Raw genomic sequence first — 24,305 nt, forward strand, 5'->3', positions numbered from 1 at the left:
TTTATTCTATGATTAACTTGGTTAGAAAAGGTGTTTTTTCTTTTCATTTATATTTCAGACGCATTGACATGAAAAGAACTTCTCTTCCTAATTAAATAATTTTAAGTTCGAGTTTTACACCAATATATATATATATATATATATATATATATATATCTTCTTAGAAGACATTAAAAAAATGGATTTTGAGAAGAACTATAAAAAAATTTAATATTTCATTAGAATATTTAAATACCTTATATATTAATATATATATATATATATATATATATATATTTAAAATTCAACATATAATACAGATTAGAAATTTTTATTTTAAAAAATATCACAAAATCTATTAAAATGTATAGAAAACTAAAAATATACACTATTGTAATTTTTTTCAAGATAAAAAAATAATAATATAAAAAATAAAATTAAAAGATCTTTTTTAGAAGTCATTTCTATAGTAGAAATAACCTAAAATTTCTTAGTCATAAAATTTATACCATAAACATATATTTATATTTATATTTATATTGTAAGATTATAAATTATAAGGAAAATTTATCATGAAGAATATAAATCTTTCTGTATTAAAAGTTGTTTCTCAAATGTATGAATACAATTTGATAGGACTTTTTCATGTCTTTATATCTTTGAGTTTTTAAAATAAATTTTTGATTTGAAGTCTTTAGAAAAATATTATTAATTATACCTTTAAATGATATTTTTTAAATAAATTGTGCAATGGTATAAAAGTATTATCAATAATTTTATAAATATATTTTTATTATATTAAAGAATCAAAATAAATAGTTTATGATATAAAGAGATTATTTAATTATAAACTAAAGTTCATTAATATAACTAAATATAATATAAGTCTAGCTCTTGTATATATTAGATAGCATGGGAACCATGTGATACTGATCTAAGGACTATGAGGCTTGCAGAACAAGTATCCAAGTTGTTGGATGCTTCTACATTAGCTTTTTAATATTTGTCTTATGAAAGAATGCCTAATTTTTTCTATTTACTTCTATTTTTTGTTTAATTATAGATTTTAGAAATATTCAGCAATATTGAGGTCGTAATGTTATGATGAAAAAAAATTAAAGTCTTATTAACATAGTTTGTTTTTTTATTGATTAGATAGTGAAAACTAAAAATAGAAAATTAAATTAATAAGATTTTATACATTTTATATGATAAAAATATTTTTTCAGAAAAATTTAAATAAATTTATTTTTATAATAAGTCTATAATTGATATATAGTTGAAAGAAAATATTAGAATATTTTATTTTTATTAATTCAAATTATAAGTCACTAAGAGATATTATATTTTTTTTGCTTCTAAATATATATAATTTAAAATACAAGGAAAAAACAACCATTATATATAATTTTATAAAATTATTATTTTATAGCAGCTTAAATGTTTTTCGAAATTTCAATAATTATTTTTATAAATAATAAAATTTATTCAGAAATATTGAATTTTAAAATTTAAAATTTATATATTATATTAATTTTAAATACATTTTTGAAATATTATATAGTTTTTTTTTTGGAAATTTTAAATATACCAACACATCATCTAAATAATAATAAAATTAAGTTATAAAGAATTTCTTTAGATGAATTTTTTTTGGTATTAAGAAATAAATATCATTTTTTTATTTTGTAACGTATGAAATTATATTTGAAATTTCTATATTTTATTAAAATTAATTTTTTTCTCTATTTTAAATTTAAATAAAAAATTAATTTCTTAAATTTTTTTTATTGATATTTATGGTTGCATCAAATTATTTTCAAAACTTTTTTTGATAGAATATTAGTATTTAATAGTTGAATATATATATATATATATATATATATATATATATATATATATACATATACTATCAATAATCTAAAAGATACTCTAAAAGGTGTTTGTTATTCTAAAATTTGATTAACTTCTATACATTTATAAAGATCACATGAAAGATTTCTACTTTCTATGGTAATGCACAAAAACATAAGTATGTCTTAGTTGTAAACATGTTCTAATGCTTTAGCATTTTAGTTGGTGGAATATTATTTTTCAACTTATAAAAAACATCCTCCATCATATAATTGTTTTTCTTGTCCTTACTTGACTTGGATCAAATATTAATTCTTTTGGAATTCATATAACTATTGATGAAGGTTGAAGTGATTAGGTATTTATGATTTATCAATAAACATCTTGCATAATCAATATATGTTTGATGTTCTAATTTTTTCACTTTTTTTTTGAATTGGAGATCTTTAATTTCTTTAGTGTTGGTTCTTAGATCATGATTCTTTATAGAAAGTCAATTTTTAAATCATAGATATAACTTTGTAATTGGCAATTTTTAATTCTTTACATATTGCACAACAATTTTTTATCTCTATTACTTTATTTAAGCATTTTTTTTTTTTTTAATTTTTTCTACTAGGACTATATAAGTCTTGTTGAAAAGCAAGAAATCTTAGATGAGTTATAATATAAATTTTTTAAACATTGTTGTTTAAATATATTAAAAAAAATATAAAATAAAATAAAATAAAATAACTTGTCTAGAAATACTACTAGCATTGATTTGATTTGTTTCAAACAATTGTAATAAGGTTCTAATAGGCAAAAAGTATTATAATGCTAACAATAAAATTCCTAGCTAAAATGTATGATCTAGTATTGAACAACTTTTCACAATATAGACATAAATTCATTGAAGTAATTGATGTGTCAAATTAAATAAAATTATTTCTAAAAACACCATATGATAAAAAATAAAGAATTTTTTCTTTATAATTTTACATAGTTTTAATATTTAATAATAATAGGCTAAATATATCTAATTTATTTTCTATATTTAAATCATGTTTAATTGATATTGCATCTTTATCAGTTTGCTACTAATAACTCATACATAATTTTTTCTTAGATTAGATATGTTATTATGTCTACTTGATTTCTTAAAATAATAATATAAGATACTTATAATATTAAAATTATATTTTTTATTAAAAAATAAAATTTTCTAAACTTTAAAAAAAATGTGTATATTACTTTTAAATAAGTTTACTCACCACATTGACAATATTTACATACAACATGAACTTCTAATTAACCTTGTTTTATAATGTCTATACTTTTTAATACATCTGAATTAGCCTCACCAACAATAATATTCTAACCCAACATACTACTAGCTATTATATTTAACAAACAAATATCAAATTGAACTTTAATTTGATTATTTAGATAGGCAACTATATTAATATGATAGAAAAGTATATTATTAAAATAAAATAAAAAATACTAACTTAGGTTCCTTAAACACTATATTTAGCTTATTATTTTCTAACTTAATATTCCATTCTTTTGTAGTCTTATAAATTATGAAATATTATAAATGATAAAAAATCAATAAAACTATAATAATGTTTTATGAAAATTATTTATCTAAATAAATAATAATTTATAAAAATATATTTGAGTTGAAAAAAATTATTAAAGTTTGATTAGATTACTTAATATGGTCCTAATTAATAGTTAAAAATTTATCAAGAAAATTTTAAAACCTATTAGTATATAATAATATACATTATGTAATCAAATAGTATTTGGGACATGGTTTATTATTATAATAATATTTTTGTACTTTTAGGTAGTTAAGTTAGTTAAAAATATTAAAATTAAAATTTAGACAAAGTTTCCAAGGTATTTTAAATTTTGTGATTATAATTTTTTCTTAATTCTAGATCAACTGGAATAGAATAAAGTTAATAGTAATCTTATATGTTTTATAGACCAAAAGTGTATCTCAATGTTTATTCTTTCAAAAAGTATTGAATCTAAAATTTCCTTAGTAATAGTTTTATGTGATAATTTATAAATTTTTATAGTTTTTACATATGTTTTTAGATGATATAAACTATATTATTATTCATTGATAAGAAAAAAGGTAGTTAGATTTTTAATTTTATAATTTAAAATATGTATTCTCAAAAAAATATTTAATATTTTTTAAAATCAAAATAAGAAATTATATATTATAAAGAAATTAAGCTGCTATTGGAATATTATTAAATTTTATTTCTAAAGATTTTCTCATTTAATTCTATAATTAAAAAATAAAAGATATAATACTTCTATTTTCATTTAAACAATTAAGAAATCTATTCTAATAATGTCTATTCTTTACTTTTTAAAAGATTAAAGAATATTAGAGATATAACCTATAGTAATAAGTAGTTAAATTAAAAAAAAAAAAAAAAAAAAAAAAAAATAGAAGTAAGTAAATATATGTAAGTTATATAATATTTTATGAGGAAGTTTCTTAAAGCTTTATAGAAGCGGATTTGATTTTATTCTCTTGATTGATAGATTGAAAACTTGGCCAATAAGTTAGCTACTCATGGTGTAAGTTGGCCATGTGGCACACTCATAAAACTTGTCTTGCAAGTTAGATATGTGCTTCATAAGTTAAACATGTGTCAAAGGTCTTACAAAATATTTTTGCATAATTCCTATATATATATATATATATATATATATATATTTATAGGCAAAAATGAGGCCTTCTTCACTCATGTCAATATCTTTTTTATTCTTAAACTTATTTCAAGAGTCTCTAGTCTTTTTGTCTTTGGCAATAGCTATTTTAGTTTTGATATTATACTATCTCTGAATGAATATTTATCCTTTTTCAGTGATATAAGAATATATTGACTCTTTAATTGTTTTTTATTCATATCTTTGATAGTTTAATATGAGTGTTAATTAACTATTTTTGTTTTGTTTTAGAAGTAAGTCAATTACCTCAATTCTCTTTTTGTGGTTTAAAGGTTGTATACTATCTGCCTTTAAATAAATATTTTTATTTTTTAATATTAATTCTTTCTTTATAAAAATTGAATTATCAATCACTGTAGAATTTATTTTTTATTTTAGAAGTTATATTTTACCTTCAACTAATTTGACTTATAGATTTGTTAATATTGTATATTATAGAGATGGAAAGAAAAATTATACATGCTATATTTAGTAGAAGTGAAAATAGATTTATAACTATTGTTGATCTTTACAAGCTTATCAATACTCTTAAGATGAAAATTTTACATATTGTCAATGTCAACCATAGAAGTATTATTTCTATGCCTATAGAAGAAGTCAAAAATAATGTCTAATGTTTATGCAAAGAAGTTGTGTAGTTGAAAGAAGCAAGTAGATGAACATTACAAGTGAATTGAAAAAGCCTTGCTACAAAGTGTGAAGAAGGCAAAGATTAGTATGATGGAGAAGTTTAATAAAATAAGATCAAAAACTTTGAGGATTTCTTCAACAAATTAAGTTTCATCTAAGGTTATATCTTTTCTAATATCTTCATTGATTTATGTAAGTTGAATTTATATACATGCTCTTATCTAAAAGTATTATTTTTTTATTTAAATTTTGATGGAAAAAGATTTGTAAATATTTTATGATCTAAATTTATTTTTAGAATTATTTATAGCTTTATTTAAAAAAAATGATTGAAAAAGGATAGAAGAGACAATTCTTACGTTTACAAAAATGATCATAATTAACTACCATGTATATAGTTGAATTTCAAAACCTTGCTTGTAACTTGGATTAAAAAAATAGAACTCTTATTAATCAAGTTTGTTATGTTAAAAGAAAACTCAATAAAATAATTTATTTCTTAAGCTATTACATGTGAAAATTAATAAAGACAATGTATCAAAAAATAAGTTTGTCTAACTATAATAGAGACCATGCAACTAAAATCTTCAACTACTTTCAAGTACACCTTAAAGATCTTATTCTATATTCAAATTTCTCACTTTTTTTTATGATATATGTTTGTATAGGACCTAAAACTTAGAAAGTTTTTACCTTATTAGATTTAGGAGCTATAATTTTTTTTTGAATAAAACTTTATTAAAATATAAAAAATATTCTTAATAAAAGAAATTAAGCTTATACATGTAGAAGTCACAAATGGTTGTCTTTTATCTTTTAAATTTGTTATCTATAAAATTATTTTTGTAAGTTAGAAAAAACTAGCCATTATAATTTAATAATATTTAATTTTATTAGATCTCTCTTCTATATAATCATTTTAAATTTATTGTGGCTAAAAAAGCACAATCCTTGAATGGATTGGATTTCTTATAATCTTAATTTTTTTTCATAGCATAATCAAGATTCTTGTTAATAAAGCAAAAAGCCATAAGTTTAGTATGACCAAATTCTTATTTGTAGGTGCAAGGGCCTTTATGCATGCTGCAAAAAACTATCATCTTTTGTCATTTAGACCAGACTTTTTTCTAAAAGAAATAAAAATAATAAAAAAAAAACTTCAAGCAATAATTTTAAAAATATATATATTTGAAAACAAAAATTCAAATATTATTTGAAAACATTTTTCTTATAATTATTTAATTGATCTTAAAGTAGGAACTCAATGGCTATTTGGACTAATGTACAACTTCCAACAAAACAAGTTATTTGTACTCAAAGAGAATATTAATAAAAACTTAGCTAAAAACATCATACAGCATTCAAAATCTCTAACAAGAGCATCTATCTTGTTCATGAAGAAAAAATATGGATTACTATAAATGTATATAGATTATCAAAGACTTAATAAGAGTACCATAAAGAATAGATACTTTGTATTTTTATATCAAGGCTTTTTTATCAATTATATCAAGTAGATATTTGTATAAAAATAGATCTATAAGAAACATACAACTTGATAATCTTAAATAAAGAAGATAAATGAAAGACTTTATTTTACACTAAATATGAATATTTTGAATATAATGTCATGCTTTTTAAACTTAAAAATATATTTTTTTTTCAACATCTAATAATGATGTTCTTTAGAATTATCTAGATGGCATTTTAATCTAGTCTAAAAACGTAGAAGAGCATAAACTTCAGATTTATCATGTGTTATAAAAACTTAGAAAAAACAAGACTTTATATTAAGATGTATTTTTTACACAATTTAAACTAAATTTTTATGGATATATTCTTAAATATGAAGACTTTATGATGCATTCTAAAAACATTTAGACTATCATGAATTAGAATATTTTAAGAAAAATAAAAAAAATTCTAATACTTTTTATAATTTATCAATTACTATTGGATTTTTATCAAGAATTTTTTTTAAGTTACAATTCCATTTATATGTTTGATTTGTAAAGTCAAATTAGAGTAGAACAAAGAAGTTAGAGTAGAATTTAAATCTTTAAAGATAACTTTTATAATAATTGTAATTTTGTATTATGTAGACTTTTTTAAAGCATTTTTTTTATAAAAATAGATGCATTGGACTTTACCTTGGATGTAATATTGTCAAAAATAGGAGCACATAAAAAAATTTATTATATATCTTTTTATTCAAAAAAAAATTTAACAACACAAATCATCTACAAAATCAATATCAAAGAATTTTTTGTAATTATGGCTTTATTTTAAGAATGTGGTCATTATTTCGTAGGTACTTCTAGTTGATTGACCATTTATACATATTACAAGAATTTCAAGTATTTTGAATCATTGCAAAGCTAGATGGAGCATGTATTTATTAAAATTTTATTCATCTTATTTATTGGCTAGAAAAACTAGAAGATTTGTCAAAAATCTTTTCTAGACGTTCTTACCTCACACCAAAAGAAAAAAAATTAACTTTTGATTAATAATAAACTATCCTTTTAAAACTAGAGTAAATTTATTTTTAAGCATTGAATTCAATGTTTCCTATTGATTCAATCTTTCCTAATGAAGTCCAATCAATAATATCCTTAGAACTTCTTAACTATTTTATATATATAAAAAAAATAATAATAATAATAATAAATAAATAAAAAATCTTCTAATTCTCATGATACTTCTAAGTTTGAATTGAAGAACAATCTATTATATTTTGAAGGATGTTTATATATTCTAGAATGTAAAGCACAATTATAATTTTATAATTGCATAACATTTTGAATACAATAAGATCTTAAAATTAATGTCAAATTATTTTTGGTAGCCTCAATTGTAAAAGATACTTAAAGATTCTCTACAATCATGTGATATTTTTTTGGATAAAAAATTCCTCATTATCAACCTTATAGGCTTCTTCAATCACTTCCTATACTAGAACAATCACAATTATGTATTTTTTTGGATTTTATCACATATCTTAAAATTTCAAGTTTATATGGCTCTATATTTATGATAGTAGACTTTTTAATTAAGATAAAATATTTTGTACTATATATAAAAACTGTCATATGTAAAAAAAATCTGAAATTTTTTTTAACAATATTTATTACTATTATGAATTGTTGGCATATATATATATATATATATATATATATATATTAAATAGATGAATTTAATTTTTATCAAGATTTTAAAGAATTCTTTTTAACATATTAAAAGTAGATATAAAATTATATTTGACTTTCTATCTTCAAACTTAAGAATAAGTTAAATGTGTAAATTTAATTTTATAGTATTATCTAAGATCTCTATCAACTATTATTAAGATGATTGAACAACTTAGTTGCTTTTAACACACACACATACACACACACACACACACACATATATATATATATATATATATATATATACTTAAAAATCACTTTTCTATGTTAATCATGGTTATCATCTACAACTTGATATTTTTTTCTTTTCATAAGTTGATAATCATGTAATAAAAGATTTGGCAAACTATTTATTAAAACTATATGCAATGATAAAGATACAATTAAAAGAGGCTCAAGAATGACAAATAATCAATGTAGATATTTATTGCAAGGAATAACCTTAATTCTACATTAATAACAAGGTATGATTATTTTCCTATAATATCAATTTTAATTGCCCTTGTGACAAGTTAGATTACTATAGACTATTATTATTTCTTATTTGTCAACAAATCAATTCAATTACTTATTAGTTATACCTATTGGAGTTTATAAAGATCCATCTTGTGTTCTATGTCTCTCTTCTTGAGTCATACAAGATAATAGATATATTGAAAAAAAGATAAATATCACTTCTTCATATAGAAGTAAAAAATAATCTAAAATTTGAAATAAAAGAGTCTAAGACTCATGGAGGTACCGAAATAGGTTGAAATATTTAATACATTAGTGGAAATATAGTATTAGTAATTTCACATGAGAGCCATCTAAGAAGCTTACAAATACATCAAAGAAGGTTGATACTTTTTATTGTTGACATCTTTCAAAATGGAGATGAAGAATCAAACACTTCTTTAATATGACACAAAATATGTTCAATAAAGATTGTATTCTATCTTCTATAATTATTTGTGAATTTTTTGTTTTTATGGCACTAAAGAAATAAAAAAATCAGCAACTAGCAAATTCAATTCAAAAGCTTTTATTTACTAAATTACTAAACAAAGCATTGAAATTTTTACAATCTTTAAGATAGTGTAATAGAGACAAAGACTTTAAAAAATAACATATTTATTTTCAAATTGATGGCATGATAAAATGCATGTAGTATCACGTTTTTGGAAGAAACACTCTATGATTAGTAATATTATCCAAAATAGGAACCATTACAAATAGTCTTTCAAATATTTTCTTGAATCAAGTTATGAAGGCCTCAATAATGATCAAATAACAAAGTGATCTTTCTACCTTGATATGAGACACTATCTACGGCTGAAAAGACTTATCAATCTTTTGAAGATATTAAAGATTAGAATGAGGGGCAAATATAATTTATTGCAGCTTAGACTTTCTCAACATGTGTTTGTTACTTTTTGTAGAACTCATCATAAGAAAAAAGAATAATATTACATATATAATTAATATTAGTAAATAAAAGTAGATAAATTATATAATATCTTATTAAAAAGATTTTTAAAAGTTTTATAGGTGCAGATTTAACTTTATATGTGTTTGTGGGTGATTGGTAGATTAAAAACTATGCCAACAAGTTGGCCACTCATGATATTAGTTCACTATGTAGTACACATGTGAGACTTGTCTTATAAGTTAGATATGTGTTAGAAGTCTTATAGAAAATTGTTATATAGATTTTAATTAGATAGTATATATAGAAGCAAGAATGAAGCTAACTTCATTCGTTCTATCATCTTTCTTGTTTTTGATCTTGGTTTAAGAGTTTTTATTCTTGATTTTAGTAATAGTTTTTTAATTTTAATATTATATTATTATTGAATAAATATCTATTCTTTATTAGTCAATACAAAAGTGTATTGACTCTTTGATTGTTTGTAATTTCTATCCTTGATAATAAACTAATATGAAAATAATTAGTATGGTATAAGTAATGATGGATTTACTTACATCTTTGCAAGAATTTCACTTGTGGATATATTAATGAGCATGTTTGAACAATGTTGGCTACTAGTATTCTACTTATAACTTTCAAATTAATAAAATTGTCTACAAAATATCTCCTATAAGCTTCCATATAAAAAAATATTATAAAATAATTAATATTTTATTTTAAAAATACAATTCTAAAATATTCTATTAAAAAATTAATTGTAAAGAATTTCTATTTATATTTCTATTGATATATTTATTTTTAAAAAATATAGTTTAATAATTTATCAAAATAATTAATAAATTTATATAATTTTATATTTAAAATAAAATCATATTTAAGATTCTAACTAATATATTCAAAAAAATCATTAGGATTTGTTTTTTACAACCAAATATATAAAATCATCATGAAACGATTTTTATGAATAAACTTAAATATAATTTTTATTTTAATTACTCTTTAGAAAGCCATTAAAATATTGTATAATCCAAATGACATAATTTTATGCACATAAATTTTCTATTTAATTATAAATTTTATTTTTTGAATTATTATTATATTTAATTTAAATTCCATTAAATTCTAAATTTCTATCCAAAAAAAATAATACTATAATTTTGCAACAATATCAAAAATTTCATTCAAACATTGTTAAGAAAACTATTCTTTTTTAATATTTTTATCTAAATTTTAAAACGCCTAATTAATAAATATATTTTTATTTTGATATTACTAAAATTAAATTTAATTATTATTACTAAATAATAAAAAATATATAAATAATTTTTCTATTACTTCTTATTATGAATAAATACTTTAAATTTTATTAATATTTATTTTATGAAATACAAATTAATTTTTTCTAAATTTATATGGTCTTTACATACTTTTTATAGAATCTTATAAAGATATTTAATATTTTAGGCACAATTATGAGAATACTTGTAGTAAACAAATTACAATTAAATAATTCTTTATTGGTTTTTTTTAACTAATTTTTTTTATGAATCGATATTTATAAGTTTAAAGTAAAAAAGATTCTATAGATTTTTATTATATAATAATAAAATATTATATGTATTTTTCTATTATTATTCTTTCAAAGATAAATAAGATTCTAACTTAAAAGTAGATACTATGTTAATAAAAAATAAAAAAAAAAATAAATAAAAAAAAAAAAACACAATCTAATATCTAAAAGGTATTGGTTCTTAAAAAATCTAATTTGATAATATTCTATACTATCCTCTACATAAGATAAATTTCATATAAAATTTAGATTTATAAGAACTTATAATTATTTATCTTAACTAATTTCCTTTATTTTAAATTATCATTAATATTTTTTTTATAAGACCAAAAAATTCTTAATTAGTTTTTCTTTTGTATTTTGGTTAGTACACTGGAATTTGAATTCAACTTAGACTATTTTAAAATCTTAAAATACTAAAATTCAAATCATTTTTAATTTTAGTTTGGTATAACTACGTTGTTGGTTCAAAAAGCATAAAGCTTTTGGCTATGGAGATCTTTATTACTTATATATATCTTAAATAGTTCCTATTCTCATCTTTGCACTTATTTGTACTAAGCTATCATCTAAATCCATCACTTGCATCTAATTTGATCTACTTCACTTTGAACTTATATAATTCAATGTAAAATCATTAAAATGGTTTAAAACCTATTATAGTAGATCTCATAATTCATTCTCTCTTCATGGTCTTATTTTCGAAATTTTTGATGACTTAAATCATTTTTAGCAAGAAAATTTCCTAAATTAATTGTTTAGTCACTACTCTTCCTTCACAATCTTATATCTAGTTACTCTTTTGTACATATCTTCTAAACCAAATGCACAATATTTTGAAAATTTTTGATTTTCTTCTTAACTTGCAAATACAACTACAATCCAATTATCATAATCATAACTTTCATAGACACCAAGTTTTGACTGCTCAAAGTTGTCGCCCTTGACTTGTAAACTTGCTAGACCTCCTTTGTTTTAACATGTCAATTTTTCTTGTCCTGATTAATTTCTTTTTTTCAAACTTTGTATATAAATGGATATACTTATCCTGAGTATTGTTCCAAAAGTTTACTTTAATCACAAACTCCAATCAATCATAGTAGATTCCAATCCAAGATCCAAAAATTGTCTTTTTTATTAATTAAAATAAAAGATACAACAACAATGCCTTTGTGCCTCTCTTTATTCCCTTAAATCACCTAAAAACCTCAAAAATATCACCAAGATGTCTCCAAGATGTTTCTAAGATGACTCCTAATTGTCTCCAAGATGACTCCTAATTGTTTCCAAGATGATTTAAAATTGTCTCTAAGATGAGAAGCCACCACATGCACTCTATCTTATCGTTATCCTTGTCCTCACTACGAAACATTCTTAGTTATCAATCTAATGGCTGGTCCTCTATTTAGGTAAATTAGTAAATGAACTAAAACAACACCACACTAATATCAATTTAATTGTATACTTAAGGTTGGTACAATACATATGAATGCCTACTGTTTAACTAATAAACAGACCACATCATAATAATGTTTAATCAAATAAGATGGAATATAACAATAATGAGCTACTATGCCAAAAAAAATTTATAATATGTTAAGTGGTTTCTTTTAAAAATTTAGAATTTTATTTTTATTAATATATTAATATATTAATTTATTTTAAATTAATTAAGACATCAAATTTTTTATTCTTGTTTCTAAGCCTTATTCCGATAAATAAGTAGTCTACTACTTGATTTTGAACTTGTACAATAAAAAGACATAAATATTATTCTACTTTTATAAAGATTGCTATATTTCTTTCTTTGACATAAGTATTGTTTTCATTTTTTATCTTTATTACTAATTAGCCAATCTCCTCTATTTATTTTTTGGCTTAATATCTAATTATAATATTAAAAAATAAAGATTTAATTAATTAAAAATTATGTATAAAGATTAAAACTTATTTCTAGTTTTTCTAAACTTTGGTATTAGTTATTTTTTATTAACACCTTTCTAATTACTTAATCGATAATACATTAATACCAATTTTGTAATAAAATCTTTATTAATTTTCTTGTGGCAACTTCTATTATTCCAAATCATAAAAAAATACAACAATTTTATGATTTAATTTTTTAAAATTTTGACACAATTAATATTTAGATTTTAAATTTAAAAAATATGGTTATTATTCTACTCAAATAACACCACCAAATTGCTCTAATTTAATCAATTTTTTAAAAGCAAAAATTTATTAATACTTTTGACAAAGCTAGCTCAAATTTTTTATTATTTTATCAAATTTGTTATATTTGGTTATTCATAAAAGTATATGTTACTAGTAATAATATTATTTAACCAACAAGATAAAACTAACTTTGTTTCAATAGTAAAAACATAAATGCCACTAAATTAATAACCTATTGTACTAAAAAAAATTAAAAATAAGAAATAAGAAGAATATATATATATACACACACACATAGAAGCCATAATCTTACATAAAGAAAAAAAACTTAATTGAAGATTTTTGATATAATCGATTTGCTAAGAATGAAGACCTTGCATTTAGGCTCTACAAGTTAGTTATAAATTATATTTTTATATAAGTTTTTAAAATTCTTTTAAATTATGCTCTTTAGATATTTGAACAAAAAAATAAATAAACTACTAAATTTTTTTCTACTTGCATAAAAAAATGGCAAAAAAAACTATTGATTTCAAGAAACAAAAAACAAAAATAAAAAACAAACATATTTAAAAATTTGGTATGTAGCAACTTTTGTCAAAGAAATATATTAATATAAATTATTTCTGAATTTTCAATTTATTAAATAGAATTTCATAATTTCAAATTTTAATAAAAATTAATATTATTTTAATTTTATTGTATTGGTAAAAGAAAAAAATATTTAAAAAAAATGCTAGAGTTTTTAGAATAACTTGTATTACATTTTGGTATTATTTTATTTATTTTTAAATTTATAAATCAATTCAAATTTTTTTAAGGTGTTTGTGTGGTAAAAACCTATCTATATTTTTCTAACTTTTATAATTTTTAATAGATATTATTTTTAATTGTAAATTTAGCAATAAGATGGATCAAATAGCATCAATTTATTAAAAAATTGATGTTTTAAAAGTGAGTGTTATAATAATTGAATGGTGGTCATGTTAAGCTAAAGACAATTTTTTAGTTATCAACAACTAAGAAATTTAATTAAAAAAAAAAAAAAAAAAAAAAAAAAGGTGAATGAAATTACTTTCTTTTTGCTATACAATTTGTGCCATTTTGGCAATATTTATGCCACCATATATGCCAATGCTACAAAAGATAGATTTTTTGATTTATAAATATAATAATTTTATTCTTTTGGATTTTCAATCTAAATATTTATAATGTAAAAAAAAAAAAAAAAAAAAAAAAAAAAAAAAAAAAAAAAAAACATTTTTTTTAGTCATTGTAAAAAAACACAAAGATAAAAGATATATTTTATTTAGTAGAAGTTACTACTCTTTAATAGAAAAGTAATATTGGAAGCTTGTTTATAAAAAGTCTTCTTTTCGATTGTTCTAAACTTGGTGTACGTATAAGTTAACTCATTTATGGTCTTTAAAAGAAATGAGAAAAAAAAAAATCAAAAAAATCAAAAAAACCAAAAAAAAAAAATCAAAACAAGTGATTAGAGTTTTTATTTTGAAATAATAGTAAGAGCATTAATTGCTAGATAGAATTTCATACTATTAAACTTTAATTAGCTATAAATTCTACAAAGATAATATTTTTCATGCATATCAAATAGATTGAAACTTTGACAATTGTAATAAAATCAAAAACACTTATTTAATGAGCTTGAATGACAACTTCATACTTGGATATTTTTATAAATAAATCATATATAGTAAAAAAATAATCATTTAGTGATTAATCTTTTTTTTCAAATAATATTTTAAAAATTAAATGATTTTAAAAAATAATAATATCAAATTTAATTTTTTAATATTGTAAATATACATTTTATTAGGTATTTATGTGACTTGACTAAACTATATCTGAATTTTAATTAGTAAATTATTATAAACGTTTCCAAATTAAATCCAAAAAAAATACTCTCATTTTTTAAATAAAAATAAAATAAAATAAGAACATGCTTTTAGAATTGATACTTGCCTCTCTCATGTTGGAATAAAGAAGATGGAAAATTGTCAACTGTTAACAATACAAAGAAATGGTAGAGTTTAGTTTGTGAAATCTTATGACAATAATATTTAAAAATATATATATCTCAAAAAACTAAAAACCAAGAAAATAACCATTCAAAAAAATTAACATTCTTTAAAGAATTAACATGTATTCTTCAAAGCAATTTTTTAAAATTGGCAATTTTAACCCAAGACAATATTAACAAAAGTTAATTTGTAGGTGGCACCATTGCTTCCATAAGAGGCATTTTTTTCTTTTATATACATATATTGAAATATCAAAGAAGTCTTATCTATGTGCTAACATCCATTAAGCAACACAAACAATTTTACAATTGAGGTTTGAATTGCCAACTTCTTAAAATTAACATGACATCATCAAGTTGTTTAAGGTCATTGCAAAGCATTTTGTATACTAATTTCTTTTATATAATAAGTGCAAGCATTTTAAAACATTGTAATTAAGTAAATATAGAATCGAAAAAATTGCATTCTTCTAAAATAACACAAAATGAGGTCCCTCTTGACATCTCTTGAGTTTAACCTGGTTGTCAATGCAGCTCTGATATCAAATCAAGTCCATACTTTTCCATAAAGTAAAACGACGAAAAATTAATAAAATGAAATCTTTAAAAGGTGGCAGTTGAAGAGTTTGGGTGAGGGGTAGAAGGGAGGGACCCATCAGGAAACTTCCCATTTAAGGATAAACTTACTGGCCTGGGTCCACTTCTGTGGCCCACAAGCCCTCTGACAGCCCCATCCACTTCCACGGCCTCTCATTGGACCAACCCCTCGACTTGCCAAGTGGCACATTATCCAACGTGGCAATCGATCTTACCACCACTGGCTGCACGGACGTCGGGGTGGTGACGTGGGACGGAAATGGGTGACGCTCTGACATCGTAGCTGCTGCGGTCATGTGCTAAGGGCATGGTCCTTTGAGATGAAGCTATTTCGCATTCAAACTCTCCCTCAGGATACGCTGTCGAATCCCACTTGAAACACTAAAATAGATTTTTGATGTTGAGGAAAAAAAAAAAAAAAACAACAACAACAACAACAACAACAACGAGTGCTGGTACTTCGTTAGGGGTCAAGTTGCGACAGTTTCTTAAGTGATTAAACTACTTTTTTTTTATAAAAGTATTTGAATAGAAAGAAGTAGAGTTAGGCCACAGAAGGCCATCAATTTGGCTTCGGACTATTCGAAGGCTGCATTCAGACATTACTATATACCCCTCATCCGCATCCCACGAGAGGGAGGGAGCTCTATACCCTCGTAACAGAGGACCTTAATGTTGAATAGGATTCCGGATGTTTTTAGTGCGGAGCGGAGGAGGAAGCGTGGGGTATTCAAGCCGCTCTGACCTACCCACGGACAAATTGAAATGATGCAAGGAGTGAGTTTAGACCAACTTAGGAGGCCGAATTCTTTGCTCATTATGACTTCGAGCAAGCAAGCAAGCAATCAATCAAGCACGCAAGCAACGAAGGAAGGATCTCGTTCTCGGAGGGAGGGAGGAAGGAGGCGGAGAGGATTTGGGTCCAGAAGCAGCCAAGTGCGGCAATTGCTGATTTCAATTGGACCGCATCGGGGGATTTCTATTCCCGGTGGAGGACAGAGTCATCGACCCCTCCCCGGCAGCCACTCACTCACTCGACCTCATCACCTAGGTTGGCATCTAGCCACTCTGCCAGAGCTATAGCTTCCCACGGCCGCTCGCCAAGGTTTACGCTGGCACACGCAGGAAATGGAAGGGGCCTGGACTTCCTTTTAAAAGCAGCAGCTCTGCAAGTCTGAGAATATCCCCGTAAAAACATGTCACATAATTGAGGAGTTGCCAAAACATTGATACTCTCGAACGGACGTCGGGAGCGGGACAGGAGTCTCATGATAAGCACATTGAATGGCAGAGGAAGGAGTGTGAGAAGAATGGGGGGGCAAGAATATGCATGTGTTAGAACGCGGCATTAGCAGTCTCCACATGAGCAGTGTGGGCTGGCGTAAATAGGGTAGCTGGCATTGAGCTGACTCCCATCGCCACTCTTCCCCTACTAATGCCATTTCAGAAGAGTCAGTTCAGATTCCTTCTGACCCTGCAGTAAAATGATTCACGGGTTTTCTACCAACCCAGCTGGAATTCAGTGCTCACAAAAAAAATTAAATTATTCCTCTGCCTTCCTTTTAATCCTGGTAGTCTACTGGTACCGGTCTTGTGCAACTGGGGTTCGATGTCCAGTGACACAAGGGGCTGGGATGAAAGTTTGGTCAACTTGACAACTATTACGTCAACTAAATGGAGGAGAATCGTTTTTTCGCGCACGAAACAGATTCCGAGGGATTGGAATTGGAGATTCGGTTGGAGACTTTAGACGATCGATTTTCAAACGAACGTGGGGATTGCGGGGGCCTCCTAAGCGGGGAACAATATCTCAGTCTTCGACATGCTGAAATTTGGAACGCAGGCTGTGGTAAAGCTGCCGAATGGCCCAACAAGGAGGCAAAGGGGGGGGGGGTGTGGGCACATGGGAGATTTCAGCCGAGATACTCCTAGACAACCATCTGACTCTGTGCTAGTCTATACCAGCAGTGGTATCACAACTTCCTCAAGCACAGCCGAACTAGGAACCCTAGTTTAGAAAGCTTACAATTGCAGCACCCTCCCTTCTCTAGAAACCCGCCAGATTGCCAGGAGTTTCGCTCCCTTCCCCGGGAGGAGGAGGAGGAGTAAATAGGCACCTCCCGCCGAAGCGGTGCTGGAGTACATCTCGGGTCGGCCGCAATCTAACCCATCCTCGCAGAAAATCAAGGGCTGACAATCTGCGCCTTTCTCTGATTTCCAAAGTATCTTAACCTAGCTGAGGTTACAGTTGAAACTAAGTGTGTAGCAGCTACGAAAATTGAAACCAAACACTCCGTGAAATACTTACAAAAATCAGCTCCGAGAAAAGTAACACAATCGACACTACTGCTACTTCCCATTTCTGGTCGTCAGAATTTCTGTACGAGAGACGATTTTAATCGGTGCTATATGGGTCAGTCAGCGGCTCGCGAACCCAATCACCATACTTTCCATCTCGCGCTGTTATGCGACCAAACTGCTGTTCATCTTCGGGATGTGTGCCATAGTGGTACTTTTCATTCCATGGTCCCACAAGACGCTTCACCATGGAAAACTTTGACTCACGTATTCCTGGAAGAAATGAACAAATCTCCCACAAGCCTTCGAGTTATTCCAACTTCGTGGGTTAAATAGACACACACCCTTGCAAAGCCACACTACATCACTCTTCTTCACCGTCAATTTTGAACCCCACGGTGAAGAATTCGCAAGCTTCAGCCCTGTGCCATAATCCACACCTGCAAGTTAGTGTTGGTTTTAGGGATCGCCCATTCTCCCCGTTCTCATCCCTAAACCAACATTAGCGGGGCCGAAGCTATTCAACCTCACGTGGTAATCCCGGGTGTCAAGCATGCTGGTGGTGGTGGTGGTGGTGCTTAGTAGTGTGTCAGAGCCATTCGCCGCGCATGTTCTCTGCCGCAACGGGGCTGTTTTCCTCGACGCCGTTCCATCGCGTTCCACGGTGTTCGCTCCATCCGCCGCGCGTGGCTACCCATGGGATCCTCGACGTTCCGAAGGGAGTTCCGCAGGAGAGGCGCTGCTCAGAACCAGGGACGAGACCACGCGGGATCAATAAAGAAACTTAAACTCGAGCCACGTGAAGGTGGTGGTGTCTATAGGGGTTTCTTTTAATTGGGGGTGGGGGGGGGTGCGTGTTACTCAGATTATCCCTGTCGCGACCAGTCATGTCTCTCCCTCATAAAGCTGACCATTTGTACGTATACTCCAGTTTTACCTAATTATTTGCTCCGCGTAGTAAATTATCTCTTATGAATTGAAGTCGGGGTGTCAATTACAAGTATATGAAATATACAATGAATGTGGGTAAGAATTTGGGTTTTTTAGTTCAGACCCGGACATCACTGGGGCGGGTTTTTGGCAAAAATGAGCATTCTGGCTTTCAGATTAGTTTGGGGTGCTCCACATTTTAGGGCTGTGTTAATTGTTAGTATTTATTTCTTCGTTTCTGGCACCGTCTTCCTCGGGTTTTCGTTAACAACTTTTGTGTCCGTGTGCGCATGGGTTACTATGTAATAAAGAATGAGGAACGGTCCGCGCTGGGGTTTAAATTAGATGTTTGGTGATGATATTTCTGCATGTGAAACGCATCCATTCTGTCTCCTTCGAGTTGCTTGGGAGTTTGAGTGAAGCTTGTAAATGTTCCTGCTGTCCCTCCCTCATCCACTGAATGCTCCTCCTCTGCCCGGATGAGGGACAGTGGGCGGAGCCTCTCTGTCATGAAGGGGACTTTTCTTCAAGGGGTGAGAGAGGGGTTGGGTGGTGTTTTGTGTTTGTACCTATTTGATGAAGGCATTCCACCCAAGCAGAATTCAAGAGAATGAGACAACAATATATCAAAAAAATGTTACAAGGCCACAACTCACACACACACAACATGCATGTGAATAAAGTAACCAAGAGGTTTAAAACAATACACACATATAAATACAGGGGATGTAGAAGAAAAAGTTTTGAATTGGAGGGGGTCCACGAATTTCAATATACTTTCTCGTACACCATGGTCACAACCAAATATAAGAGCGTGCCACGAAGTCGTGCAGTGAAGAGCTTACCCTGCCATGCCAATCGTGCACTTACGATACCCGCGCGATTCGGGAGGCGAGCAGCAGGGCGTGGGTCTTAGCGATCCGTGAACCCGAGGAGCTAGAGAGGAGGAGGATCAGGAGCACCAGATCCGACAAGGGGCCGGTAGCGGAAGGAAGCAAGAGGGAGGAGAAGTGGGGCTGTAAGTTTGGTGGGTTCGGGGAGGATGTGTGCTGGCTATGTGCACAGGCACAAGGGTAGGACGGCAAAGTGCACAGTAAAAAGAAAGCTGAATGGCGTGGGAGCAGAAGAATGATAGAGACCCGCGAGATTAAAACAAAATCACACCACGGATGAGGAGGGAAATAACCCACATGAGATGTGAAAGTAGAGAAACGTGAAAGCCGGGGATGGGTTGGTTATTCAACGAGAGGAAGGGGAGGGGGAGAGGAGGGATTCGGCTGTGAGTGGGCAGAGGGGACGGAGCTTTGCCTGATTTAGGAGGAGGGCCGTGTGGCTGCACTTAGAAACGTAAGGAGGTCGAGCGGGGAGGTGGCAAGTGGAACAGGCTATTGTTGTAAGAGCTCTTTGCGCTGCTTCTCTTCATGATCACGCGCTTTGCTGCAGCGTGGAGCCCCACTGAACCCCGGGGCCAGTCCCGTTCCGCCCTTGTCAGGCAATGCGGGGCGGAAAATAAGCAGCAACTTCTTCGCGAGTTTCCAGGCCCATTTGCTTTTTGGTGCCACCCTTCGCCTTCGGTATTAGGAGCAGCAGCAGGAGCCAACGATGGGCTGAGTTGGGGGGATTCGCAAGAGAGGTGGCGGACCCAGTGTATCAGTCAGTCAGTCGGGCAGTAGGTCCTTCAGTCCGTCCCTCCCCCCACAGGCCCGTGCCAGTGAAGCGAGTGTGTATTTCTGTGTGGCGGAGTCTTTGTGTAATGTGTTTTTCATGACGGCGAGGCAGAAGAATTTTCCGCTTTGGTTATAGAGAGTTGCAAGAGAGGTTTAGCTTGTGCTTTATGCTGTCTTCCGCATTGTAATCTCGTTGACGCTGCCGATCTTCTGCATAGGCGTAGTGTGGTACATGTGGTATATATATCAGTCTGTCTTCTTGACTTAAAGAAGAGCTGCTCTCGTTTGAAGGTTCAATATAAATCGAACTGAAGGCACGTTTTGCAGTTACACTTGGAATAGTTTTGCTGACGTTGCAGCTTAATCAATTTTAAATTAAAAAAAGAACAACAGTTGCTCTTGAATTCTGTGCTCCAAGCATTCTTCAGGGAGGTTGGGAATGCATGTTGTCGTAAACAATTGAAAAGAAAAAAAAAAAAAAAAAAAAAAAAAGGAGAAAGATATAGAGGTGCGAAAGCTTGCGTTGTAGTGTACATGAATGATGAGAAGCGTGTGCGCTGAAGTGCATGTGGTCTGAGGTAGAGTGGAACTCACTTGAAGCAGGTGGTGTAGAGTACAGGAATCGGAGCATAGAAGTTCCACATGCTTGTTTCGAATCCGATTAAGTACAGTTCTACAGGGAATCGAACCACGCAATGCGAGCCGAGTACTGAAAAGCTCGTCCGAGCGTGTAGAGTGGGAAGTTAGTGTCATTGCGTACACAAGGAAACTGGTTAGTGTTGTGGAAAGGTTTTCGTTGGCTTAACGACAATGGTTTCTCCTTACATGGTTGCGGGCCCCTTCGGATCGTACGGGCTTCCGGAGATAGACAAGCCCTCTATCCCGGAGGTCTTCCACATTGATGATCTGCTGGACTTCAGTTGCGACGATATCGGGGGCCCCATATTGGGGGGTCATTTGCCGCTGTCTGGGGTGACGACTGAGAGCTCTATGATTGGTGGTGAGACAAGTATTTCATCTTCTCCTATTGAAGCTAAGAACGAGACACTAGAGCCCGCATTGGAGGACATTGAAGTCAAGACAGACCTTTGCGTGCCAGTAAGTGTCAATTTTCCGTGCTCATGCACGTACCTGAATGCCAGTCGTTGTGTGATAATAATGCAATTAACCCTGAAAGAATTTTTTGGTTCTCCACGGGTTCGTATTTCACTTTTCGGGATGGCTGATGTCACATTGAGTGTCAATGTGCACGGAGCCGCATTGAATACATGGCAATGAGGCCTTAGTATTCGAAAGGACATATTTAAGGCATTTAGAAACGTGGGATTTCCTTCAACCTTCAGCCTCACATTGCTTCAGAGGCTCATGACGGGGAAGCTTTGGAACGAACGTCGGAATTGTGAACATTTTTAAAGACGATTGGAGCATTAACAATGTACTTTGTGTGATGTGCTCCTTGTAGTGTGGCCGAAAATTTCACCTAAAGAGGACCATCGAGTTCTTGAATCAAAGTACTTGACACATTCGCAGCCAAATGCTTGATTTGTAACTCAACATGCATTGCTCGTGTTTGTGCAGTGTGATGACCTTGCCGACCTCGAGTGGCTTTCATCGTTTGTGGAAGATTCGTTTACGGTGGTTAACACACCAGAGGTGTTTTCAACATATGGCGGATTCCCGTCCGCATTAGGCAATGGCGACCGAACACCCACCATGAAACTGAGTGACTCGTACCAGCCCTATCAGAAACTAAGCCCAACTTCAGTCTTGGAGACGAGTGCAACTTCTTCTGAACTCACTTCACCAGATTACAGGGATGTATGCGTGCCTGGAAGAGCACGAAGCAAAAGGTCAAGGACAGGCGCAAAGATATGGACATCAAGAATTCTATCCACCAGCTCCTCTGTGAATAGCCTCGAATCGATGGGAGCTGACTCGTACGCCATGTCTTACAATCCAATTGTGTCGTCGTCAGATGGCTGTGGCGACAGTACGGTGGATGTTGTTGAGCAAGACGATGAGGATTCGCAAGGCTCCAAGCGGTACAAGGTGACGAATGATGGCCACAGCCAGAGTGAAAGCAAGGACAACATCAGCGCAAACTTTCACAGTAATGCCAGCAAAGGGAGAAAGAAAAATCAAGACAATTCGCAGCCGTGGCGGTGCATGCATTGCCAAACCCAGCGCACACCGCAGTGGAGGACAGGGCCCATGGGACCCAAGACATTGTGCAATGCTTGCGGGGTGCGATACAAGTCTGGAAGGCTGCTTCCGGAGTACCGACCTGCGGGATCTCCCACTTACGTGGCGTCGAAGCATTCCCATTCGCACAAAAAGGTGCTGGAAATGAGGCGAGAGCGAGAGTTGCGGATTCAGCAGACGGGAGGGCATGGGGTGCAGCAGCAGCAGTCCATGCACGGGGCAACACCGTTGCGAGAGAAGACGAACAACCAGAAGGTGGCGGGAGCGAAGAGCTCGAGTGGGGAGCACGTGAAATCGGAGTATGGAGGTGGGTATGGATCGAAGAATTTGGAGACAATGCAGAAGAGTTTCTCGAAGCCGATGGAGATGCCTCGGCCTGGGAAGCCTGAGATGATGAAGTACGCGAGCAAGGCATCGGGGATGGAGTTTGCGAAGTGTTTGACGAGCACGACAGCGGTGCTTGGGTCTCGGTTGGAGTTCGGGTTGGATGACAACAGCATGAGGGAGATGAGGGGATTGTAAAGCCCTAGTAGGACAACAACGATCTGGAAACTTGAAAACAAATTACGCCGAAGAGGGAGATTATGAAGAAAAAGCAGCAAAAAAAGGCAAAACTAAGCCGGGTGAATATATACTCTTTTGAGGATCATTATGAAGAGACTTTGTACATGGGAGATAGTAAGTGATACTGAAAGTGGCTTAGGATATCAAAGATGTCGGATTGATCGCTTTTATGACCCCCCTACTAGTGAGGTAGCCCTCCCCCTCCCCCTGATTTTGTTAGAAAACTACTACGAACAATACGAACTGGAGCGGCATGAGTGTACTTGGTTAGTGGCTAGCTTGTTGTGGAATTCACAATGGTTTTGTAGATGCCAAATTCATTAGGGCATTCCTTGGTCAATGCCTCCGTAGCAACAGTAGACACCAACGTCAAATGAAAATCCATGATTTTGGGTCTATAATTCTTTTTTTAACAAAAGCACACACGCAGCGCTGGTTGTTGTAATTTATTCTA

The 24,305-nt window shown here is 29.7% G+C and overlaps 1 protein-coding gene across 1 annotated transcript; it reads left to right on the forward strand.

Annotated features, from left to right (window-relative positions):
- Window positions 1-20,657: 20,657 nt before the first annotated feature.
- On the forward strand, window positions 20,658-24,305 carry LOC112273541 (GATA transcription factor 9). Its single transcript, XM_024502445.3, has 2 exons — window positions 20,658-22,183; window positions 22,664-24,305. Exons 1-2 carry the CDS (start codon window positions 21,896-21,898, stop codon window positions 23,807-23,809), a joined length of 1,434 nt encoding a protein of 477 aa, XP_024358213.1. The 5' UTR covers window positions 20,658-21,895; the 3' UTR covers window positions 23,810-24,305.

Source organism: Physcomitrium patens, chromosome 20 (genome assembly GCF_059467195.1).
Source record: "Physcomitrium patens ecotype Gransden chromosome 20, ASM5946719v1, whole genome shotgun sequence".
NCBI classification, from domain to species: Eukaryota; Viridiplantae; Streptophyta; class Bryopsida; order Funariales; family Funariaceae; genus Physcomitrium; species Physcomitrium patens.

What these genes read in the sequence shown, in the direction of transcription:
- LOC112273541 (XM_024502445.3), top strand. Translation starts at nt 21,896, where the DNA reads ATGGTTTCTCCTTACATGGTTGCGGGCCCCTTCGGATCGTACGGGCTT. An exon ending in AGACAGACCTTTGCGTGCCA is followed by an intron (nt 22,184 to 22,663) that starts GTAAGTGTCAAT and finishes GTGTTTGTGCAG; the next exon opens with TGTGATGACCTTGCCGACCT.